Raw genomic sequence first — 21,671 nt, forward strand, 5'->3', positions numbered from 1 at the left:
GTGCTGGGCAGCATACGCGAAAAGAACCAAGTCAAGAGGATTTCTTGTTTGAGAGTTGAACTCAGCGAGTTGCTCCTCCATAATTGATGCATCATATATTTCTTCATACCTGTGAAAGAGTTGCTTAACCGGAATGCGGAATGCCAACAAAGATTGCAATGCATACATACCTCTTCGGAAAGTTTGTCGTATCCATTTCGCCAAACATTACGTTTCGGATGGAATCGGCATCATCATAGCCAAAAACGTAGTCGCATTTGAGCTGCAAACGAGACTCAATCCTGTTTTGAACGTACTTGCGGTTCTCGTCACAGATTAGCCACTCTGGTGGCGTAGGCAGTTGCTCCTTATGTTGGATAGGACGATAAATGTCGATCGTCGCAAGAACAAGAAGGTTCAAAATGCCACTTAGCATGAAGCACGCTGCTAGAAAGTAAAATGAGACAACTTACAGCATCTCCTGGATATAAGACTCCCATTTCGTCCCAAGAAGAGCATCTAGCAAAGGAAGTACCTGAAAAGAAGTGGTCTAGTTGTGTCAGTGTTGCAGAACTACAATAGACATCACCTGAATCTAAGAGTTTCCGGAAAGGATCGCATCTATCCAAGAAAGCAAGACTTAGCTCAAAGGCATGGTCGATCCTGGTATCCGTCAGATCCTCGTGGCCTTCTTTCCATGGAATTAGATATCCGTTCTCAAATCCGAAAACTTGCAGGAAAACTCACCCCGAGCACCGGAAAGAGCTGGAACAACGTCAGCGTTGTTCTGGGGATTTCCAATGTCGTTTTCATCTCTAGATCGGGCCTTCCGGAGGGAAAAGCGTCACACAACTCTCTAAATACCTCTTCTTCCAGCGCTGTGAGATGGCTCATGCTTTCTCCCATTCCAGCGACGAAAGATTGATGCGCCGCAAGGTGCATTCTTTCCGAAAGAACCAGCTGCCGTGGGGATGATTGGCTATGGTAGTAAAGAAGAATCAATCGCTTACCCTTGTCTGAAAGGCGGCGACTTCAGGGCTGCGCCGGGGATTTCCGATGCCGCATTCTTCTTTATCGCTAGATCGGGTCGAGTTCTTCCCGATCCGAGGGAAAATCGTCACAAAGATCAAAATCAAGGAAATCTCGGAATACCTCTTCCTCCAGGGTCTCGATATCTCGATTCGTCACTCCTTCCATTCTTTTTCGCGAAAGATTGATGTGCATTGCGCCGGAGAGAAGTGGTGCTCGACAAGTAAAGCCCTAAACCCATGAACCGTTTGGAGGGAACCTTTTTGTGTTTAAATTAAATTATCCGCAAAGTTAATAAAGTAGCTATTAATTATGAACAATCTAGGTTTTGAGAAATTAGTGTGCTATGGACACGAAGGCGGAGAGGGCTTTGGCGTGGAAGAAGAGGATGGCTTTGATGATGGAGAGGGAGAAGGCGCTGGGTGCGCTGCAGAACATCTACGTATGCGATCGCCTGGCCCAAGATCTCATCAATCATCCGCAGACGCAGGAATTGGGCGCCTGGGCGGACAAGAAGAAATCATCGACCGCCCTCTACTGCCTCGGCAATCACAAACTGGGCAGGCAGGAGGAGATGCTGGGATGGGGGATCTGGGAAGCAATGTGTGGGTCCAATGCCATAACCCGCAAGGCTCCATACTTTCTTCGCGCTCTTGGATTTGGGGAAGAGGAGCTGGGCGACGAGGAGCTGCTGGATGCGATGGAAGTGTTCATGCACGCGTCTTGCCTCACCACTCTTCCCGAAGGGCCGTGCTTTAGCACCAGCGTTGTGTTTGTGACGGGGAGCCAGCGTTTCTACCAAGCTCTGGCGCGGGACGAAAACTCTTGGAGGAAGATGAGCCTGCTCATCACTTACGAGCTCCACGTCTGTGCTTCGCCTTACAGTGCAAACGATCGGGTCTGGCCCATTCTTCCCGACCACACCGAGCCCGTGGAGCAGTGTATCATACCCGGTGCCAAACGAAGCAAGAAGATCCCGGAGTAAAAGCTTTCCAATCTCTCTTCTTCTTTTTTCATGCGTTTTTATGTTTTTCTCAGGTTTGGAACTCCCTTTCGTGTTCCCTGTCCAACCATCAGCCAACTCTACAGTGGCGAATACAGTCGATTTCCATGGTAAGCGTTTTCAGTCGATTTCATGGCAAGTTTTTTCCACCACCTTCTCACAGGCTTCATGAGCTGCTGGATGTTTACGACCAGGCCAAGCTTGATCTTCCTGCAGAAGCTGCTTCTCATAGAGTAAGAGTTTCTGGCTTTGCTACACTTTCTAGAGCCCTGGAAACTCAAAGCTCTGTGTGTTTTTGTAGGAATACCCTGCATACGTCGCCAAGCTCGAGCAAAGTTCTTCTTCCTGTGATCAGCGACTTTTGAGCAAGCTCTTGAAGATCCAGAAATTGAATCCAGGCGGCGTTGAGGCTGGATGTGCTACCACTTGATTTCCGAGCGGACAAGGTATGGATTGATCGATCTAGAGAACCTCCTCTTCTTCCCCCTTTTGTACTTTGGTAGGCGCGAAGAATGCTAGTATATACTGGTATAATGGATTAAGGTTTCTTCTAAGAAATCTCGTCCAAGTGGACAAGCGATCTTTTAAAAACATAATGCGATATTACAGGCGAGTGCGATCTCTAACCAGTATCAAAAAATATAGTATTAAGATTTATTTTAAAATTGAAAAAAATTAACAATACTTTTTGCAAACTTTTATGGGTAATCTTTCAAGCTTTGAAAATTGCAAGAACCGCAAAATTAGAAGAGGAAAATCGGCTGAAATCCCCACAACGCTCACTTGGCACGGCCATTCCATCTGCACCTGTCCCCACACCAGCCTCTGCATTGGATACTCGTCAAACATCTCATCCGGAACCAAATACACGAATCGAGTGTTCCTCCCAAACTTCACCACTGCATCTTGGACGTGCTGCAGCAGCGCATCGTGCCTAGCTCTCCGGGTTATCCGAAACATCACCGCAGATCCATCACGAAGCACTCCCACCGCATCGTAGCAAGAACTCGGCGAGCCTGGACAATCCTCGGCCACGAAGTATCCCGACTTCCCCGCGATGATATCTCCAGCCTTCCGGAAGAGCACAACGTTGCCACCAAAGTCGAAACTCTCCAAGCCAGCCACAGCACCCGGATCCAATCGCCTGGAACGAAACTGGAGCTTCTTCACATCCCGCGACGCCAGGAGGCAATGCACGAGGTACGCAAACTTCCGGCCGACAATAGCAGCGTTGTCCGAGATGAGCTTGTTGTCCTTGATGTAATCCATCTGATCTTCATACGGCTCACCCTCGGCACCGATCCCCAGCGTCTTCTCTACGTGCGCGGACGCACAAACCACGGTCGCCACCTTGTACTCCGGATCCAAAGGCTCGAGATGGAAGATATGGCTGAAACGTTCCGGGTCTCGTCTCAAAGCTCCAGCGATGTCCAAACGCTTCTCCTTCCTGGCCTCGAGCAAAGCAGCCTGGAACTGGCACAACCAGTCCGGATCATCGGCTCTGTCCAGCACCGCTCGAGGGGATCCACCCCAGAAACCAAACAGCTGCTCGACCGCGGTGAAATCTCCAGGGCTGTTCAGCAATCCAGCGGAGGCGTACAGCACCGCGAGCTCGCAGACGTCCCACGGCGGCATGCAAACGATCATCGCGTTGCCATTCTCTCTCGCGAACTTCCTTGAATACTTGACTTCGTCCCAGCCGGAGGAGAAGACGATCGCGTGGCTGAAGGCGTGCTGCGGTCGAAGGAGAGGAGCATTGCAGAGATAGACGGTGTCTTGCGTTCGCTGAGAATCGAATGACCCCACGACCCCTTCCACAACTTGGCTGCCTCGAAAGAAATAGCTCAAACCGGAAGAACTCTCGCAGGATTCTTCCCAGATCACCTGCCTGTTCGCGAAATCCGGATGGATCCTCAGCTGTGTGAGCAAGTAGTAGCCAAAGGACGTCATTCCCGTGCCTGGCGATCCCCCGATGATCAAGTGATCGATCGAGCTATCGCCTCTGCGAGACTTCACTCTACCGGAGAGAATGTCGATCACCAGAGAGGCGAATTCGCGGTAAACGCTCCGGACTAGCAGCTTGTTTCTCTTGGACTGGAGAAAAGAAACCCCTGGCTTGAGCGTCACCGTGTCGAGCTCTATGTGGACTCGCTCGAGCTGTGCTTCTGGCGGTGTGGAGACTTTGATCGAAGGCGTGATGGATTCCCTTGGGACAAGACACACGCACCGGGTTGTAGTCGCGATCGGGATGGATTCCCAGAAGCGCCTGACGTGCTCCTCCGCGTTCCACCGCTCCATCGCCTTAAACCCTACATTTTGAAGAACCCTAAATCTCTATCTTAGGGTTCTTGGGCAATGCGGGGAGAGGGGGGAGTGCTGGCCATGGCGCTGGCCTCCCGCGGCATCGTTCTGCTCGCAATGCTGGCCTGGGCGTGGCTTGGATCGCCCTATGATTCCTCGGCAGCATTGGATTTGCCCTGTCTCTCGCGGGATGATCATGGTTTTGATCGAGGGGGGATCTCGAATTCTACGCTTCTCAGAAGCGTTGTGTGGGACGGCGTGTACTACTTGCGGATTGCTCGCTGTGGCTACGAGTACGAGCAAATGCACGCGTTCCAGCCTCTCCTTCCCCTTCTCATGCGTTTTCTCTCCAACACTGGTAAATGCTTACATGAATTTTTTTTCTTTTGTTCCATGACTGATGTTCCTGTTCTTCCAGCTTTAAGAGGCTTTGTTCCAGTTTTTGGCTATGATGAAACGCTCGCCTTGTCTGGCTATGTCATAAACGTCATGGCTTTCGTATTGGCAGCTCTCTACTTATATAGGTATGTTTTTACTCTTCCATTCATCTTCTAGTCTTCTGATCGATATTTGTTCTTTCCTTCTTTGCTAGGCTGAGTTTGTACGTTCTAGAACGAGAGAGAATGGCTTTCCTGGCGACGGCATTTTTCTGCTTTAATCCGGCATCGGTTTTCTACTCATCCTTGTAAGTTGGTAACCTTTCAAGATGTTCCAACTAGCAATCGACGTTCGTTTCTGTGACGCAGATATACTGAAAGCTTATTTGCTCTACTATCCTTTGCGGGAATGTGGTATCTCGTAAGTGGAGCCAGATGGAAGTCTGCGATCTTGTTTGGCTTCTCCAGCATTGCGCGTTCGAATGGCATTGTTCATGCGGGATTCTTCTTGTTCCAGTGCCTTCACTTGGTTTACCACAACAAAGTCTTCCACATGAAAAGGCCGCTGGTGAGAAAGTTGGCTTTTCGTTTCTTTCCCGCGTGCTCGAATTTTGATTGTTTCTATCATAAGCTTGCAGGATCTCTCTTTGTCATCATCCAGTGCGGACTTCAAGCTTCCCTTGTGGTAGCACCCTTCGTTGTTTTTCAGGCTTATGGCTACTTTGAGATGTGTTTCAACGATTCCAAGCAGCAGAGGCCTTGGTGCAAGGCAACCATACCGTACTTGTATGGATTCGTTCAAGATCACTACTGGTAAGATCTGCTTCTCTTGGCATGGTTTTTATAATTGTCTGCTGTGCCAGGGACGTTGGATTCCTACGGTATTTCCAGCTCAAACAAATCCCGAACTTTCTGTCTGCGTCGCCGGCACTGCTTCTAGCAAGCTCTGCCATTGTCACATACGCCAGAGCGCAGCCCAAATTGTTTTATTCTCTGGGTCTCGCAGCACCTTCTTGGCAGAAAAGAAAGGCCGCCCTTCTTCCAGATCACTCAAAACGTAAGCAACACTGTTTTTGGACTTTCCTAATGTCATCGAATCTGTAGCTCCGAGAGTGAAGAAAGAAGCGACGGGATTTTACGCAGTGGCAAGCGTTCCTTTTGTTTTTGAGCTCTTGGTTATGACCCTTGTTGCATTCTTGGTAATGCACGTCCAGGTATTCGCTATACTTGTTTTTTTAGCTCCTCAAAACTTGGAATCGGGATTCTGCAGGTGTCGACCCGCTTTCTCTCTTGCAGTCCAGTTATATATTGGTTCTCGGCATCCTTTCGTAGGCAATGGATTGGATGGTGGGTGTTTCTTTCTTACACCCTGGTTGGAACATTGCTCTTCGTAAATTTCTATCCTTTCACGTAATCTTTCGCGAGTCCACCTCCAAGATTTTCTAATGCATCTCGAAATACCGCAAACGGCAAACGTCAAAAGCTAGGCATTGCTTTCGCTGTCTCCAAGAAATTTGGTAAGTTGTGCAGCCTTTTTTTTTGTTTTGTTTTGACAGAATGGATGATATTTCCTGATTTATCGGTGTGTGGCCCTGTATTGAGATTGAAGATTATTTGAGGGACCAAGAGTGACGTACCTGTTACGTTTGCATCGTCTTTGTGTCTCCTGTACAGCTCAATCTGTATCAATTGTAGCAGGTATTCAGTTGAATATCATAGTCAATTTCAATGAATGCCACTGAACAGCCTATAGAATAGAGAGACATATTCAACATATAATAGAGAGACGTACAACCAGCAAGCATATCAGCTCGTTTGATCCTGCAGGGCTAGTGGTACAGTGTTTTTATTTTTGTATTTTTCTATTTGTTTTCTTTTGCTAGATCCCTATAAGAAAGTGGACCGTAAACAAACCAGTTGTCAAGAAAGAAATGTCCACCAGAGTCGAAGATGAACAGAGGAGGATTATATATCTACAGTTTAAACTTCCTCCATTCTTGACAAGTTCAGCTAAGTGGCCGACCTTATTGGGTTTTTGTACACCAACTTTTGAAAGGAAGGTGAAAGAATGGCCAGACTTCCCCAAGTAATCATTTGCATCTTAGGGAGGACAAACTAACTCAGCAGCCCAGTATAAATAAGCCAAGTTCTGGAAGTCTGCTCACACACACAACACATTCGAACAGCAACTTCACATTCTTGAGGTTTTTTTCAGCATCAAAGTTTCTTACTGAAAAAAATAGAAGCCTCAGTGTTTTCCTTGCCATCATGCCAGGGATTCCATTGATCTCCCATAGTGACGCTCTTACTTATGGCTTTGAGGAGCTGGCCAGGAATGGTAATGCTGTGCAGGCTGAGCTCCTCGAGCAGATCTTGGTGCAGAATGCAGATGCTGACTATCTCAAGGAGCACAAGCTGAATGGCTGCACTGATCTGGAGACTTTTAAAGCGCGTCTCCCGCTTATCACCTATGCAGACATCGAAGGCTACATTCAAAAGATTGCCGATGGCGATCAGTCGCCGCTTCTCTGCCAAAAGCCAGTTGATATGTTCTTCCTGAGGTAATTTTTTCCTTTTTTTTCTTAAAAGCTGTGCTGATAGTACACTGTTTCCTAAGCTCTGGGACTGCCAAGGGACGAACAAAGCTCATCCCAGCGCACTATGACTTCTTTCTCAACACCATTCGATTGTTCCAACTCTCTGGAGCGTTTCGAGGAAGGTACTATAATTGACATGTCAACTGGATTCTCTCACTCATGAATTCACTCTGAAAAAGTCAGGCACTTCCCACTGAGCTCGAATGCCAAAGTCATGGACATTGTCTACTGTGGCAAGCAAACAATGACCAAAGGAGGAATTCTCACGGGAACCGGAACCACAAACTATTTCCGCAGCGAAGCCTTCAAGCTCAAGCAGCAGTCCACAAAGATGTTCAATTCTAGCCCAAACGAGGTGATCTTCTCCTCCAGCCTTCCCCAAGCAACGTACTGCCACCTGCTCTTCGCCCTCCTCGCCGCGGACGACATAGCCGTAATCTCCTCCACCTTCGTCTACACAATCGTCGAGGCCTTTCGCTTCCTGGAAAAGACCTGGTCAATCTTGGCCGATTGCATCGAGTCTGGAACACTCCCCGAATGGATCACAGACCATGCAATCCAAACCGTGGCCTCGAAGCAGCTCACCCAAGATCATCCCGACCGCGATCGAGGAACTCTAGCAGCCAAGATCCGATTGGAATGCAGCCGTGGCTTCCAGGGAATCATCCCGAGACTGTGGAGGAACACGAGCTACGTCCTGTCAATCATGACCGGAACAATGTTGTCCTACTGCGAGGCGATGCGGTTCTACGCAGGGCCGGGCCTGGCGCTGGTTTGCGGTGACTATGGCGCTTCCGAGAGCTGGATGGGGATCAACATGGATCCTCTCTCGTCCCCGCACAACACCATCTTCACCATCGTCCCGGATCTTGCCTACTTTGAGTTCATTCCTCTGGAGCGGCGCAAGTTTTCTAAGATCCACGAGATCAATGGTCCCGTGGTGCCGCCGAGCTCGCTTTTCACGGAGGTGGCAGCGCCAGTGAGCATGGCAGACGTCCGTGTGGGTCAAGAATACGAGATCGCCATCACAACTTCGTCCGGTAAATCCTTTTTGATTGAGTCTCGAATGATAACCAAGTGTATTGTGCATGCCTGTGCCGTGTGAGCAGGGCTGTACAGGTACCGCGTGGGCGACGTTGTACGCATCTGTGGGTTTTACCACGATCTGCCGCAGTTCGAGTTCGTCTGCCGCCGGGACGTGCAGCTCAGCATCCACATCGACAAAAACGGCGAGACCGAGCTGGCCGTGGTGATGGAGCGGTCCGCCGCGGTACTACACGGCACAGGCGTCGGGGTGGTGGAGTATACCGCCCATGCTGACGTGTCGTTCCGCCCGGGACACTACGTTGTGTTTGTGGAGCTGGACGTGGACGTGGACGTGCCACACGTGAGAAAAGGAAACCAGGGATCTTCAAAGGTGGCGCAAGAAAAGCGTGACGATTTTGAGAGGGTATTGCAGGAGTGTTGTGATTGCATGGATGGCGCATTTGTGGAGCCCGGTTATGTTGTGTCCCGTGCGGCCAAGACGATTGGACCCCTGGAGCTTTGCGTAGTGGAGAGGGGAACTTTTCGCAAGTTGGCAGAGAGTGCTCTGGACAAAGGTGCAACGCTGAATCAGTATAAGACCCCACGTTGCATTGCCGCGTCACACTTGCTAGCCATTCTCCGTGCAGGGATGGTCCGGAGCTTCTATTCGGGAGTGAGGAGAGAGTAGGTAGGGTAGTAAATTCCCCCCTTCACTGGGCCCAAAAACATGCTGAGTCTCATTACTTTCCATGTTTTATTTGTGTTCGGAGAGATTTGAAGATTAAATTATTTTAAATGAATAATATATAGTTCATAAATATCTAGCTGGGTGGAGTATTTATCTATCTTTTTATATGTTATTTTAGCAGAAGCATCAAACAAAGGTGTTGCCGCGACCAACTGGAGGGTTTACATTGTCATAGTGAAGCATCAAACAAGTGGTGCCATTCAAACAAAAACGGTGTCATGCCTCCTATTGGGAAATAATGAAAGAATGAGACCACAATGGTGCAAATTTGTAATGCAATTCTTCAAATATTAATACATGAAAGCATGGGACCACAGTGCAATAAATGACTTATAACAATCTTTTGAAGTTGAAGAAGCTTATGTTTTCACTATTGCTAATGCTGTTGCAGCAACAACTTCCACATGTTTGAAGCTGTCCAAGCAATAGCGGAAGTTGCTTGGCAATGCATGTAATATTATTAGAAATGTAATGGTTTGATGTTTCATGCAATCATACGTTTAACGTGTTCTTTTTCCCGTAGGACGTTTTCCTTTTTTTGACTATGGTACCATATTCATGATATGATATTGGCCAATCACAAGACGAGAACAAAAAGTGGCAGGCCGGAATAAAGTATAAAACACCAATCCGGCATGGAATAAGGAAAGAAGCTCCATCCAATCCGGAATAAAATATAATGGCCAAAGCTTTAGCTCCTTGGTGCTCGAGATGTACGTGAGGATTTGCTCATGTGACATATCTCCTTTTCACGTGGGCCATTGATTAAAGGTGTTTTGATACGCCACCGAGGACCAGTGGGAAGCTCCCCACACTCGAAACGTTTTGCATCTCTTTGCGGGCACCTGGAGGAATGTAAAACATGCATTGCATACCACTCGGTCGCAACATGTACACAGTAACAAGAATCTTCCTCAATGAAGTCCACAATATGAGGTGAACTTCTCAGCGCCTCAAAGTGGGATGAAGCCGCTAGCTGCCATTGAGTCAAGCATATTCTCTTGAACGAGTATACCATTGAATTGTTCTAGCCTGCACAAACAAAGGAATGAACATAAGCCCAAAATGGTTGCCATACAAAATAACTTTTGTATGCTTGGAGATGGTAATTGTTGCTGTCAATGGCATGCAATTTGTAAATTGCGTGACAACTGACCACACGACCTATGCACACACCACCAGTTGCCAGCAGTCAATTCCCAGCAGTCAATTCCTGATTGGATGTCAGATATACAAGTTATTTATATACATCAATAAGTCTTAGATGGGTCCATAATGAGCCATATAACCCATGCATGGTGCCACATGCATTGATGACATCCTTCAGTCATCCTCATGTGTTCCAGACCTGGGATGGGTCTTGGGTTAGGGTTAAGATGCAAGGAATGTTAGTTGCAATGGCATTTTTGGATGTGAGGGGTTTTGGTAGCTACACTACATGGTGAGCCAATTTATGTCCTATTGTCCTCTTGTTTGTAGTTTGCTTGAGTCCAAAAACTAGAGTATTGAGGTAAGGTGTTAACAAGCAAAAGAGATTCAGAATGAGTAAGCTTGAATTGTTACATTATATATCTCTAACCTATGTGAGATGGTAAGTGAGGAGGCAAACAGCACTTTGTCCTCTTTCAGCTCTGCTTCTGAAAGCAGTTCCAATGTGCAAGAAGTGGTGGAGGACAATGTTTTGCCTGTAAGTAGAAATTTCACACTCATCCGTAATTTCTTAATTTCTCAAGTGTTTGAGATTTTCTTGCGAACAAGAGAATTTGCTAGTCCAAATGTATTTACCACTTGGTTACACCTCGATTCTTGGGATAAAAACTACAAGGTACCTAGCAAATTACTTCTAAATTACAAGGCTAGCATTGTACAAATATATGTGCATTGTCATTCCGAATTGGAGAGGTGTATACAAGAGTACCAACAGAGGATTGAATTAAGTTCAAACTTATGTAACTATGAATTATGCTGGCACAAACTGGGGTATCATTAACTCCTGGTCTAGTTGTTGAACAGTAGGATATAGATTTAGCTAATAGCAAGTTTGTGAAGCATTGGCAATGCATGATTCAGCAGGGCTGTAGTAGGGGCATCTGTCTAGAATTCAAAGACAGATTTACACTAATGTGGAGCCTTATGTGCTGTGCCATATGGACTGAGTATATTTCATTGCATTTGTGAAGATTTAAACATTCATTGTGGCAGCATATTGCAAACTTGTATCATATAGATTCTACATTCACATTTTGATATGTGGGGAAACTCATTATACAGTCTCTTGAGAGCTATCAACCATCAAACAAACGCATGTGATTTTCAACATATACGCACAAACTGTATACAGATTTAGCCGGCATAAATGCATTAGGAGTGACAATGCTCCTGAACATAATGTGGTAGAGAATGATATGGAACGTTTTTTGGGTCCTTAAGGCAAGAGTTTTATCCACAAGACGTCAACAAGAAACTAGGTATAACTTCAATATTTTGTTGTGCATGTTCATCACCACTAACCTCCCTACCTTGCAGTGCATTGAGCACTTTTGGTGTGAATTGTACAAGTGTATGATGTGGTTATACAAGCACCTAATGGAGGATATTGGCATATGGATATTTCCAATGTATGGAGTTTGCAATGTCATATCTTGCCAAAGATATATCTCATTGAGTCACTATGTAGAATTTACACAAGGTGCGTTTATATTAGTGTGGTGAGTTCTTCAGGCCATCTCATGTACCAGTGAATTTGTTTCAGCCCTTGGAGCACGAGCTTGGGTAAGCCTTTCATTTGACGATGATATGCATAAACTTTCCCACTTGTAGAATCGTTCAGCCATTATCTTTAAAGGATATAGAAGACATATCAGGTTCAATATTTATGAATGTTAAAGGTGAAACACTCCCTCAAGTATTACTTCCCTTCTTTTTATCACTCAAAGCATGCTTGATGTCTTAGAAACTCACAACTATGATGCATCAACAAGGCCTTAATCTTGATGAACAATATCTCCTACATTTGGATTTATTTATTAAACATGTAATAGCTGACGTTGAAGGTGTGGCTCTTTTAGTTTCTATTGACACTGCTCTTCCTTCACACTCATAGCAAGCCTTTTGCATTTCCTCTCATCTCCATAGCAAGCCTCACCTCTTTGTTTTTTATTTTACCACATATAAGAAGTAAGGACATGGTGAGAATACATGGAAGTGGAGGTACTTGGCCCTGAAATAGTGCTAGAAATAATGCTCTATGTGATAAGCCTCTCAATCTTCCCTTCACCTCCAATCTGCAAACCATACATACAAGCTCAATTCTAGTGGTCCTGTTTGTGTATAAGCATGTATAGTTAAACAAACAAGGGAGGGAACCCTAGGCCAACCTCTCAACCCTTAAGGCATTATGGCCTTAAATCCCACAGGCTATAAAATATTTTCAAAATGTTCTTATGGTTTGTATCATTCTCCTCTCCCTCATAACCTAGACATGGATAGCAACCTTAAGAAGTTAAATGAGCTTCACATGAAGGGAGTTTAAAGGAATACGGCTATGGAGAAAAAATGTGCAAATGGCAACACTAATGTTGCGACAAATAGCCACAAAGAAAGAAAGTAATATAGCTTTTTCGCATGACAAGAGTTCTATAGCAGTATTGTTATATGATTTGAGCCATTTGTTCCATTCTCATTTTCTTATTTCCATGACTATAAGTGGAGGATATAAATCATTGGTGATTCTTTTTGTGCTTATTATGAAGTGAATTATATCTTGTTATAAAAGATAGATTCATAATCCTCTCATTCCTTAGGAATGTCATCTAAGTTATAACCAAAACTTAGAAACACTTTCTTTATATCATCTTTAGTTTCCCATGTAGCTTCATCCATGGAATAACTATTTTATTGAACTAACAACTTCCTAGTTGTCTTCCGATGTGATATCACCACTCTTTGAGCAAGAATATTGGTTGGACTAGCCTTCTCAGCATCAATCTTTGGGATCTAGATGATGGATTGATCCAAAATATCACTAGAGTGCATTCACACTTTAAGCTTTCTTACATGGAACATTGAATGAATCTTTGACCTAAGTTGGCAAGTCCAAAGTGTATGCAAGATCCCCCACACACTATAAAATTGTCTAAGGCCCGAAACACCATAAAAACAATCTAGCAATGTCACCTCCTTTTAGAAACCATTGTGCATCTGATAGATTAAGGAAAACTTTGTCACCAACTTTGTATTTTTGATGACGACAATGCTCATTAGCTAATCTTTTGTCTCGATCTTGAGCTTATTCATGTTCACCTTTGCCAACTCAAGCTTATCTTGCATATCTCTAAGAAATCACAAGCATGAGGCCGATTGATAAGTGCTAGTGTGAACTAACTGAAGCAAAGACAAGTATTTCTCCCATACTCCCTATCGATTCAAGTTTCCCATAAAAAACCTCAACATATCTTCCAACAGATGATTTATGCACTTTGTCTGTCCGGGGATGATAGAGGCTAATGAGCTTTTGATGATCAACTTTGACCACCTGGTATGTCAAACAACCACATACGTATTTCTCAACATCTAACTTCATCCGAAGCCAAAAAAAATGCCTCTTCACCAACATATACATTCTTAGTACCCCCAAATGCCCAACACTTGGCACATTATGACACTTAACCAAAATCTATTTGATGAGTTTATCAATACAAGGAGTTTGTTGGCCTAGAAGATTCTTTTGTCAACTAAAATACTGGAGAGACTAATGATCTGAGTCTATATGGAAGTCCGATCCATACAAATAATATTGCCATTCCTTCACAATAGCAATCACAACATACAACTCCTCTTGAGTAGGCCAATTCCACTATGTAGCATCAAACTTATGGCTCATGTACGTAAAAGGATGCCCAACTTGAAGTAAGATGGCTCCAATAGTAATGTCACTTGTATCTGTCTCAATCACAAGAGGCTTCTCAAGATCAAAAATCTTTAATACAAGAGTAGAGATACAACATTACTTCAAATGTTGAAATGCCACTTGACATTTCTCATCCTAACCATGAATAGTAGCATGTTTTAACGTGTTCTAGAAAAGATTGGTCAAGGGAGTTACTATCTCTGAAAATCCTTCACAAATCCAAAAAGAACTCCAACCATACCCATGTTGACAAACTCATCAATAGATTTTGGTTAAGTGTCATGATGTGCCATGTGTTCGGCATCCATGAATACTAAGAATGTATAAAAGAGGCATTTCTTTTGGCCTGGGATGAAGTTAGATGTTGAGAAGTATATATGTGGTTGATTGATTTACTAGGCACAAAGTTGATCATTAAAAGCTTGCTAGCCTCTATCATCCCCTATGTGTATCTTAGAATAAATGGGATAGCATTTTGATGGACTTTATCATTGGTTTACTCAAGACCTTTCGAGGAAATAATGTTATTTGGGTTGTTGTGGATCACTTAACAAAGATGGCTCACTTCTTCAGGACAAGTTAATTATTTTAACAAAATATACAACTATTTAGAATCTAAAGATTAAAGAGCCACTCATATTAATTGTATAATTGATTGTGAGAGAAATAATATTGCTGAGATGAATAGGGTTATGAGCAAGAGGCATTTGTAAACTTTTGAGTTTAGACTTTTTGGAAGGTCACCCAACTCAGTACTATTTAAACCCAAAGATGCTTAATCCCAAATATTATAATACCCTTAGCTATTTGGAAAAAGGGGTGCATTTTTATTCATGAGCCCTTTCCCTTTATATTTGAACTATTATGGATTATCTCTCAAGTAGTTTTGTTTGATTGCTTATAATCCACTATGCTTCCCTGCGAGTTCACACCCTCGTGAATGGAAGTTGAGAGCTGCAACTCTTGCCAAATGTTAATCATCATGTGGTATAATTCCCCTAATTAACCAGCAAAGTTAGACTTGAGACCGCTTTAATACTAAATACAAGCTTTTGAGTTTGAACTTCCTAGAAGGTCACTCAACCTAATACTATTCAAACCTAAGGACACTTAATCTTAAGTATCTTAAGACTCTTAACCAATTAAAAAAGGGGGTGCATTTTTATTCATAAGCCCTTTCCCTTTATATTTAAACCCTTATGAATTGTCTCTAGAGTCATTCTCTTTAGTTGCTTACAATATCGATTAATTATAAGAGTTGTAGTATTAATAACTTATTCTCCCTCTCATCTCTATGCTCTTTTGTAGCGCATGTGATCATAAGATGAGATTTGGATATACTGTCACTGTGGATTTTTGGAACCTTGGGGGATAAAATAGCCACTAAGAGTTCTTTCATCAAGCAATTATCCCTTTTTCAGTTGGCTTAAAGAGAGAGAAATAAAGTGCATTACATGTGGTATTTATACCTCTTTCATAGAGGTTGGATTCAAACACACTACTGGATCATTTATTGTGTCATCATCATTCCTCAGAACAAATTGCATAGATATGGTTACTCGCGAGATTGAGCATACTTGGGATTAGAAATGGCAAATGAAATCTCAAAAGTTTGATACTTTGATAGCATGCCACGAGGAGACATAGGCTTTTGTAGGCTGGATGTTCTTCATTATTGATGGAAACCACCAGTGACTAGTATTTTGGAGGAGCTCATGTGGTTTTCACCCTTTATCCTATGGTGATTTACCATAGGATAACCATGAAGTAGAACTTAAACCCTCTATGTGCCACTTGTCACATGCCACGTACCACATGCCACGTGTCTAAAAGACAGTGGTGTGGAACCCAAGTTTCAAGGCCTTGGGCCACAAAACTTTTAAGCATTGAGCTAAGGAGTGAAGGAATTAAAACATGGAGCGACTCTTGAGCGTATAGTACAGAAGCATGGAACGACTTGAAACAGTGCTAAAGTATTTAACATCCCAATGCCAGGACTAACATGCAAAATGGAGCCAAATAAAGTCTAGTGCTATTTTAGCATATCGGTGGCCTAATGAGAGGATATGGGTACTCCACCAACTAGCATAGTGTGGAACTTAGGCTTAAAACCCCTTTCTTAAGGATGCATGCTTTGGGCTTTCACCCTTAGTCATCCTTAGTACCATGAGTTAGTCTCTAGGACTAACTCAAAACTTATTAAATATGAAATGTCTCTAGATTATGAATTTGGACATGGGATGAATACTATTGTGTTTAGGACAATCTCTACATTCCATAAATATACTAAATAATTAAATTTAGACACTTTCCATAAATAGCAATTGAGACCAAATGGAACTAATAGAAGGTGCATGATAGTAAAGGTGTTTAGTAGACACAATAAGCTATCATTTAATGAATATTGAGGGACCATTTCAAAGCTAATGACACAAGCTTCTCAAACCAGGCCGAGTATGTTTAGCAAAAAACATATAGGGTTCTTATCTTATGTTTATCCGATTTAAGTGCATGGGTATTAACCAGTTTCTCAACTAGCTCAAGTGGAGACTAATAAAGAGTCCAACAATACCGACCTCCTGCCATCATAGCAGTTAAGAAAGAATATCCAAAAGGACTAGTCGAGAGGTAACTTTCGATACCCGAAATCACATTTGCAACATGTATCTAAGAAAAGTTCTAGAACAATGATGAGTGACATATTTATATTCTAATGACACTTGTAGAGCCAGAGGATTGAAACCAAGCTATAAGGCTCAACTTGGCATGTCACAAGATCAACATGTAAGAATCCCTTACTAATAGCCTTTGTTCTCACCAACTATGTTACAAGCTTAATTAGTTTGCTTTCCAATCACATATCTTAGTCCATGATATCGAGCACCTTCGATATGTTGGCATGCTCTCTCTCAAGGAAATCCAAATGCTGTATAGTCACAAGGTTATGGAAGCAGTTCAAGCAAAGTTTGTAATATGTAAAAACCAAAAGTTGCTTATTTGGTATTAGGTGCCTATGAATTTTTTGGTTGTGGTCTAGGTAAAGGTATTCTTCTCTTGCATGAACTGGAGGGGGGGTGGAGGGTTCCAAATGTATAGTAGGGATATTGGGTAGGCTGGATATGGCCGACCAACTTGAGGCATAGTTTAGCTCTTACTTGCATGTTTATCCTTGTTTTACGTCCAGCTTGGGTCTAAGCCCAAGTTCCATACTATGCTACTTGGTGGAATACTCATATCCTCACATTAGGCCACCGATATACTAAAATAGTGCTAAACTCTGTTTGGCTCTGTTTTGCATGTTAGTCCTTGCATTGGGATACTAGATATTCTATGACTATTCCAAGTCACTCTGTGCTCCTATTCTTTTACTCCTTTGCTCCTTGGGCTATATGTTTGGGAGTCACTTCGTGTTTTAGTACCTTTGCTCTTTAGCTCCATGTTTAAGAGTTTGGCATTGTTCTTTCATTCAGTGGCCTAAGACCCTAAAACTTGAGTTCCATACCACTGTCCTTTGGACACATGGCATATGACACGTGGCACATGGAGGGTTTAGGTTCCACTTCGTGGTTTCTTATGGTAAATCACCATAGGATAAAAAGTGAAAACCACATGTGCTACATTTAGTATTAGAGGATACGTCTCAGCAAGTACTATCCAATGAAATTGAGCAACTTGTCTTTGTATACATAGAGATGGAAACGATGATCTGAGTGGATGCACGTTTGGGTACTAAGACTTCGCATTTGTTCCTTAAGTATGGATTTGGTTACCTTTTTGTAGCATATTATGTAAACATACTCTTGGGCTTATAGGATGGATTGAGATATTTCGATTGCACGAGTTTGCGCTTGGGCTCGTGAGTGAGGCATATTAGCAACTCAAGGCTACACTTAGGATTAATGTTAGCCTATCGGTGGTTCCATGAGTGGTTCGATGTACCATGGGTAAAAATAAACCTCCTTTAGGTTTGCTATAAGTGGCAAATAGACTGGTCCGTAACTGTTTAGCACGACACTAATGGATCCTTCTTAGGCATGATCATAAGTGGATTAATCAAGACTGTAGGGATGAGTTTATAGATTCAAGTAATTATTGATGTGCTTTTTCATAAACTTTTCTTGGATTAGATTGAAGGCAATGCGAATGCAAGGTTGAATTTTAGTCAAAGATGAGATCGAAAAGAGAGTTGTTAGGGACGAAAGATCAAACACATAAATCATTTTCTCTTCTTAGAGAGATAATTTGCAACAAGGTTTTAACTCATTGTTTGTGTTCACATCATGCAATCAAGAATCCCTATCTTGATGCATATTGAGTATGATGGTCTTACCAGTGGTGTTATTGGATGGATATTGATGAAGCGCTAAACTATTTTGTCTACGCTTGCTATTGAAGAATTGGGTTACAATGCTCAATTCTTTTCTAGGAAACCTTGCTATTGCTTCTTAGTTTAGTGTTGGATTAGTTTTGAGTTTAATTTGATAGAGAGTGGTATGAGCTTGTCTATGTTGTGAACAAAGTTGGTGGTATTTGTTGTTGTAAATATTTATCGGTAGGTATGGCATTTATGTTGTGTTTTGTCGAATAGAGTTGGCATTTAATACTCAGGTAAACTTTTAAAGTAATAATATGGGCTTGCTTATAGTATTTCTCAATTGATAATAAGCTCTATTTTGTTAAAGTGGGAATTGTCATTATCCCACTTGTAAAATAAGGTTTCCAAACCTTTATATAGTATATAAATATAACAAAATTCAACTGCATTGAGGCACATGCCATTTTATTTTAAACAAGGAAATGTCTATTCAATCACTTCTCCTCCCCCTGCCACTGCTTCACCTCTCTCTTCTCTTTGTCATCGTCGTCCAATTTCTTTCCATCCTTTTAATATTGGCTCAGTTGCTCCGAGTCTAGGTGGAGCCCAAGTCCCCATTCAATCTTTACTTTCCCCTTATTAATAAAACAACTTCGTAGACTTCCAATAACATGTTGTAACACTTCTAGTATAATGCAAATCCTCTCAAAGAATTGTCTTTTAATATTAATACAATGGCATGGAACCCCATGCCATAATAAGTTACATTTTTAAATAAATACATGCTATCTCAGACTGTTATTTTTTGCCTCCAACGCCTATACAATAATCTTGGAATTTCATCACTCTCCACACTATCAGGATTTAAACCCAATAGTAATGCCATCTCTTCTCTAATACGTCCACGCTCATGTTCAGTGGTCGAAGAACCCATCCGGTTGAGCAGATTATAGAGATGCGGATAGTGCTTGGCTAGACAATATACATGCCATAAATGATGACTGGTGTCTGTCCAATCAAATGGCTTCTGATATACCGTTCCATCTGCCATTTGGTTGATTTCTGCAGCCACCTCCTGGACTGGCCAGTTCTCTATCACCATCGCTCCAAGCCGTTTTGCAAGGTCCCCCAAAACATACGGTTTCTTCTCCCTAGTTTCCATACTGCAAGAGATGGGGTGCACTGCATATGTGTGCGTATTTGTTGCAGTTTTAATCGGCGAGTCATCGATGATGAGGATTTCACTTGACCTAGCAGTCCGGTTCATCACTACAGCCTCTGGCTTGACGAAGATGGGCTTGCTACCCCTCACATGGACCATAGTCAAGCAATCCTCCTGCGTTAGGAGAAAGTCAAATGGTAATATTACTCGCGTCTGATCGTGCATCATCTGTAGCAACGTTAATGCATTGTGGCGCATCATGGATGTCCAAACTCCCAATTGCAAATTGAACCCGGCCCTCTGTTTTAAGTGTCGCATGGTCATTATTAGATCCTGCAGTTTCTCCCGTGTGATTAATGTGAATCTGTCTCTTTTGACCAACTTGCGACCGCAGGCTTTGGAGGGTGCAGTGACATTCGAGGACGAGCCACGCTCATGGGAGAAAAGGACACCGTTTAGATCAAAAACGATACAGTACCTTCGCCGTGACTCTGAAATGAAATGCGTCAACATAAAAAATGGTACAAGTCAATTTTACCATCTACAATATTAGCGAATGGTGCTCCCGATGGTCGTTGAGAGGGTTTTGGTCGAGGAAACGTGAAGGGCGGAAATACTCTCCTCTGCAATATGGGGTCAATCGCATCCGATGGCGTGTGGGCACATGCCATTTCAGCTGTAGACTCTGGTACAACTGGCTCAACAGTGGCATGGGGTGGTTCCGATGGCGTGTGATCACACGCCATTTCAGCTGGTGCCTCCGTTGGCAAAGTGGACATGACCGAACAGGCAGCAGGGGCGGTGTAGGGAGGTTCCAACGGCGCGCAGTCAGACGATTGGGCACACGTTGAGTCCATTGGAAATGAGGATACGACCGGCTCGGCAGCTGGGGCGGCCTCATGCGGGTCCAATGGCGCCTGGTCACCGTCAGTTGGATACGTGGACAAGATTGACTCAGTGGTATGGGCAGCATCAAGTGGAGCGTGGTCAGCTTGCTTGGCGTTGATATGGATAGTAGCCTCCACCAGCTCTGATGACTCTTGCAGGCAAGTAGAGTCCACTGGCAGATCCATATGCATGTCCAAATATCTCCCTTCGATTGAGATGGTATCCTCCCTACTGGCTACTAAAAACAAACTCATTAGCACATTGAATCGACTATACTGTATTTACCATCAACTGCTATTGAGGAACTAGGACCGATATCACTTGGGCGCACTGCTGATTCTGAAGGATTGGACATACGTTTTGACCCTTGCTTGGCACTATCCTTCCTCGACACTAAAGGCTAGAGTTTATATCTTAATTCAACTAAATAATCTCTACTTACCATTTGCTCTGCGACCTACATGGACAATGTTAGAAATGGTAAAAGGTTAGGAATGGATGTACTATTATTTACCTGATGGTTTGTCTTGTATGACCTTCCTCCGCTGCTCTTTGGCCACCTCAGGCTGGCCATCGTCATCATCATCGTCGTCATCGTTATTGTGATCGTCACCATTGTGAGGACCATCCAAGTCCTCTTCATCCTCCTCTTCTTCGTCCTCCTCTTCTTTGTCCTCCTCTTCGTCCTTCTGCTCTTCCTGCTCATTATCTTTCTCTGGCTCCTCATCCCCCTCCTGCATTTCTTCCATAGGCTGCTCAGGCTGGATGGCTTGTTCTTCCAGGACCATCTTGGGAAAAACATCTGGCCGAGTCTCCATCTCAAAATACAAGACATCCATAGCCTGTTTTAGTGCGTGACCTAGGACCGTATCCTCACCCGACTGTCTTAACATGGTTTCTGCACGTTCTTGCACCCTTCGAAGACGACGAGATGAGAAAAACGTGGCCCTAACTTGAAAAGCATCCCTCATCCATTGTACCTCTCCATTGAGATTGGGGAAGGGGAGTCCGCCATAGGAATCTGAGTTAGGAGGTGGTGACTGGCTGCTTTCACTCAGCCCTTGATCTGCAATGAATGGCATGAGCACACACGCCATAACCACGAGGCATTACCTATCATCTTTTCGTTGCCCTTCTTCCTTTTCGAATCAAACGCCTCTGATCCCGACGACTGTCCAACGTGCTTTCGCTTTTTATGACCACTGTCAGTTTGAGCTTGGCTGGTGCTTGCCTGTTTTGCCTTTGAAGAAGTGTCTCCTGCAAGGAATGGCATGAGACCACACGCCATTGCAAATATAATTTGTACCTCCTTTTTTCCTATTGCTTGTCTGTTTGTC

At 43.6% G+C, this 21,671-nt stretch overlaps 4 protein-coding genes and 1 long non-coding RNA gene across 6 annotated transcripts; 3 read left to right on the forward strand and 2 right to left on the reverse strand.

The window, feature by feature from the left end:
- Positions 1 to 842: 842 nt before the first annotated feature.
- LOC112349611 lies at positions 843 to 1,223 on the reverse strand. Its single transcript, XR_002993438.1, has 3 exons — positions 1,132 to 1,223; positions 990 to 1,073; positions 843 to 939 (listed from the first exon to the last, which is right to left on the reverse strand). It is a non-coding gene; the product is annotated as an uncharacterized LOC112349611 (long non-coding RNA).
- Positions 1,224 to 1,354: 131 nt separating this feature from the next.
- LOC112349576 lies at positions 1,355 to 2,376 on the forward strand. Its single transcript, XM_024684197.1, has 3 exons — positions 1,355 to 1,989; positions 2,047 to 2,121; positions 2,175 to 2,376. Exons 1-3 carry the CDS (start codon positions 1,355 to 1,357, stop codon positions 2,374 to 2,376), a joined length of 912 nt encoding a protein of 303 aa, XP_024539965.1.
- A 310-nt stretch (positions 2,377 to 2,686) lies between these two features.
- LOC112349577 lies at positions 2,687 to 4,309 on the reverse strand. Its single transcript, XM_024684198.1, has one exon. The coding sequence runs from the start codon at positions 4,307 to 4,309 to the stop codon at positions 2,687 to 2,689; it is 1,623 nt and encodes a 540-aa protein (XP_024539966.1).
- A 55-nt stretch (positions 4,310 to 4,364) lies between these two features.
- On the forward strand, positions 4,365 to 6,422 carry LOC9660399 (GPI mannosyltransferase 2). Of its 2 annotated transcripts, XR_002993437.1 has the most exons (9): positions 4,365 to 4,670; positions 4,731 to 4,836; positions 4,905 to 4,997; positions 5,059 to 5,257; positions 5,321 to 5,502; positions 5,553 to 5,746; positions 5,794 to 5,903; positions 5,960 to 6,206; positions 6,299 to 6,422. XR_002993437.1 is itself a non-coding variant. In XM_002979167.2 (8 exons), exons 1-8 carry the CDS (start codon positions 4,367 to 4,369, stop codon positions 6,101 to 6,103), a joined length of 1,332 nt encoding a protein of 443 aa, XP_002979213.1. In that variant the 5' UTR covers positions 4,365 to 4,366; the 3' UTR covers positions 6,104 to 6,422. The 2 variants fall into 2 exon arrangements, 1 of the variants encoding a protein (XP_002979213.1); XM_002979167.2 differs by having other exon boundaries at positions 5,960 to 6,422.
- A 455-nt stretch (positions 6,423 to 6,877) lies between these two features.
- LOC9660400 (indole-3-acetic acid-amido synthetase GH3.10) lies at positions 6,878 to 9,107 on the forward strand. Its single transcript, XM_024684301.1, has 4 exons — positions 6,878 to 7,250; positions 7,307 to 7,408; positions 7,470 to 8,326; positions 8,396 to 9,107. Exons 1-4 carry the CDS (start codon positions 6,958 to 6,960, stop codon positions 8,998 to 9,000), a joined length of 1,857 nt encoding a protein of 618 aa, XP_024540069.1. The 5' UTR covers positions 6,878 to 6,957; the 3' UTR covers positions 9,001 to 9,107.
- The last annotated feature ends 12,564 nt before the right edge of the window (positions 9,108 to 21,671 follow it).

The sequence above is a fragment of the Selaginella moellendorffii genome, unplaced genomic scaffold (assembly GCF_000143415.4).
Source record: "Selaginella moellendorffii unplaced genomic scaffold, v1.0 SELMOscaffold_40, whole genome shotgun sequence".
NCBI lineage: Eukaryota > Viridiplantae > Streptophyta > Lycopodiopsida > Selaginellales > Selaginellaceae > Selaginella > Selaginella moellendorffii.

Bases quoted from the DNA above. Each gene is read 5' to 3' on its own strand.
- LOC9660400 (XM_024684301.1), top strand. From the start codon at position 6,958: ATGCCAGGGATTCCATTGATCTCCCATAGTGACGCTCTTACTTATGGC. The intron at 7,251-7,306 runs GTAATTTTTTCC...CTGTTTCCTAAG, and splicing joins GTTGATATGTTCTTCCTGAG to CTCTGGGACTGCCAAGGGAC. The intron at 8,327-8,395 runs GTAAATCCTTTT...CCGTGTGAGCAG, and splicing joins CGCCATCACAACTTCGTCCG to GGCTGTACAGGTACCGCGTG.
- LOC9660399 (XM_002979167.2), top strand. From the start codon at position 4,367: ATGCGGGGAGAGGGGGGAGTGCTGGCCATGGCGCTGGCCTCCCGCGGC. The intron at 5,258-5,320 runs GTGAGAAAGTTG...TTCTATCATAAG, and splicing joins TCCACATGAAAAGGCCGCTG to CTTGCAGGATCTCTCTTTGT. The intron at 5,503-5,552 runs GTAAGATCTGCT...CTGCTGTGCCAG, and splicing joins TTCGTTCAAGATCACTACTG to GGACGTTGGATTCCTACGGT.
- LOC112349576 (XM_024684197.1), top strand. From the start codon at position 1,355: ATGGACACGAAGGCGGAGAGGGCTTTGGCGTGGAAGAAGAGGATGGCT. The intron at 1,990-2,046 runs GTAAAAGCTTTC...TGTTTTTCTCAG, and splicing joins CGAAGCAAGAAGATCCCGGA to GTTTGGAACTCCCTTTCGTG. The intron at 2,122-2,174 runs GTAAGCGTTTTC...ACCTTCTCACAG, and splicing joins GAATACAGTCGATTTCCATG to GCTTCATGAGCTGCTGGATG.
- LOC112349577 (XM_024684198.1), bottom strand. From the start codon at position 4,309: ATGGAGCGGTGGAACGCGGAGGAGCACGTCAGGCGCTTCTGGGAATCC.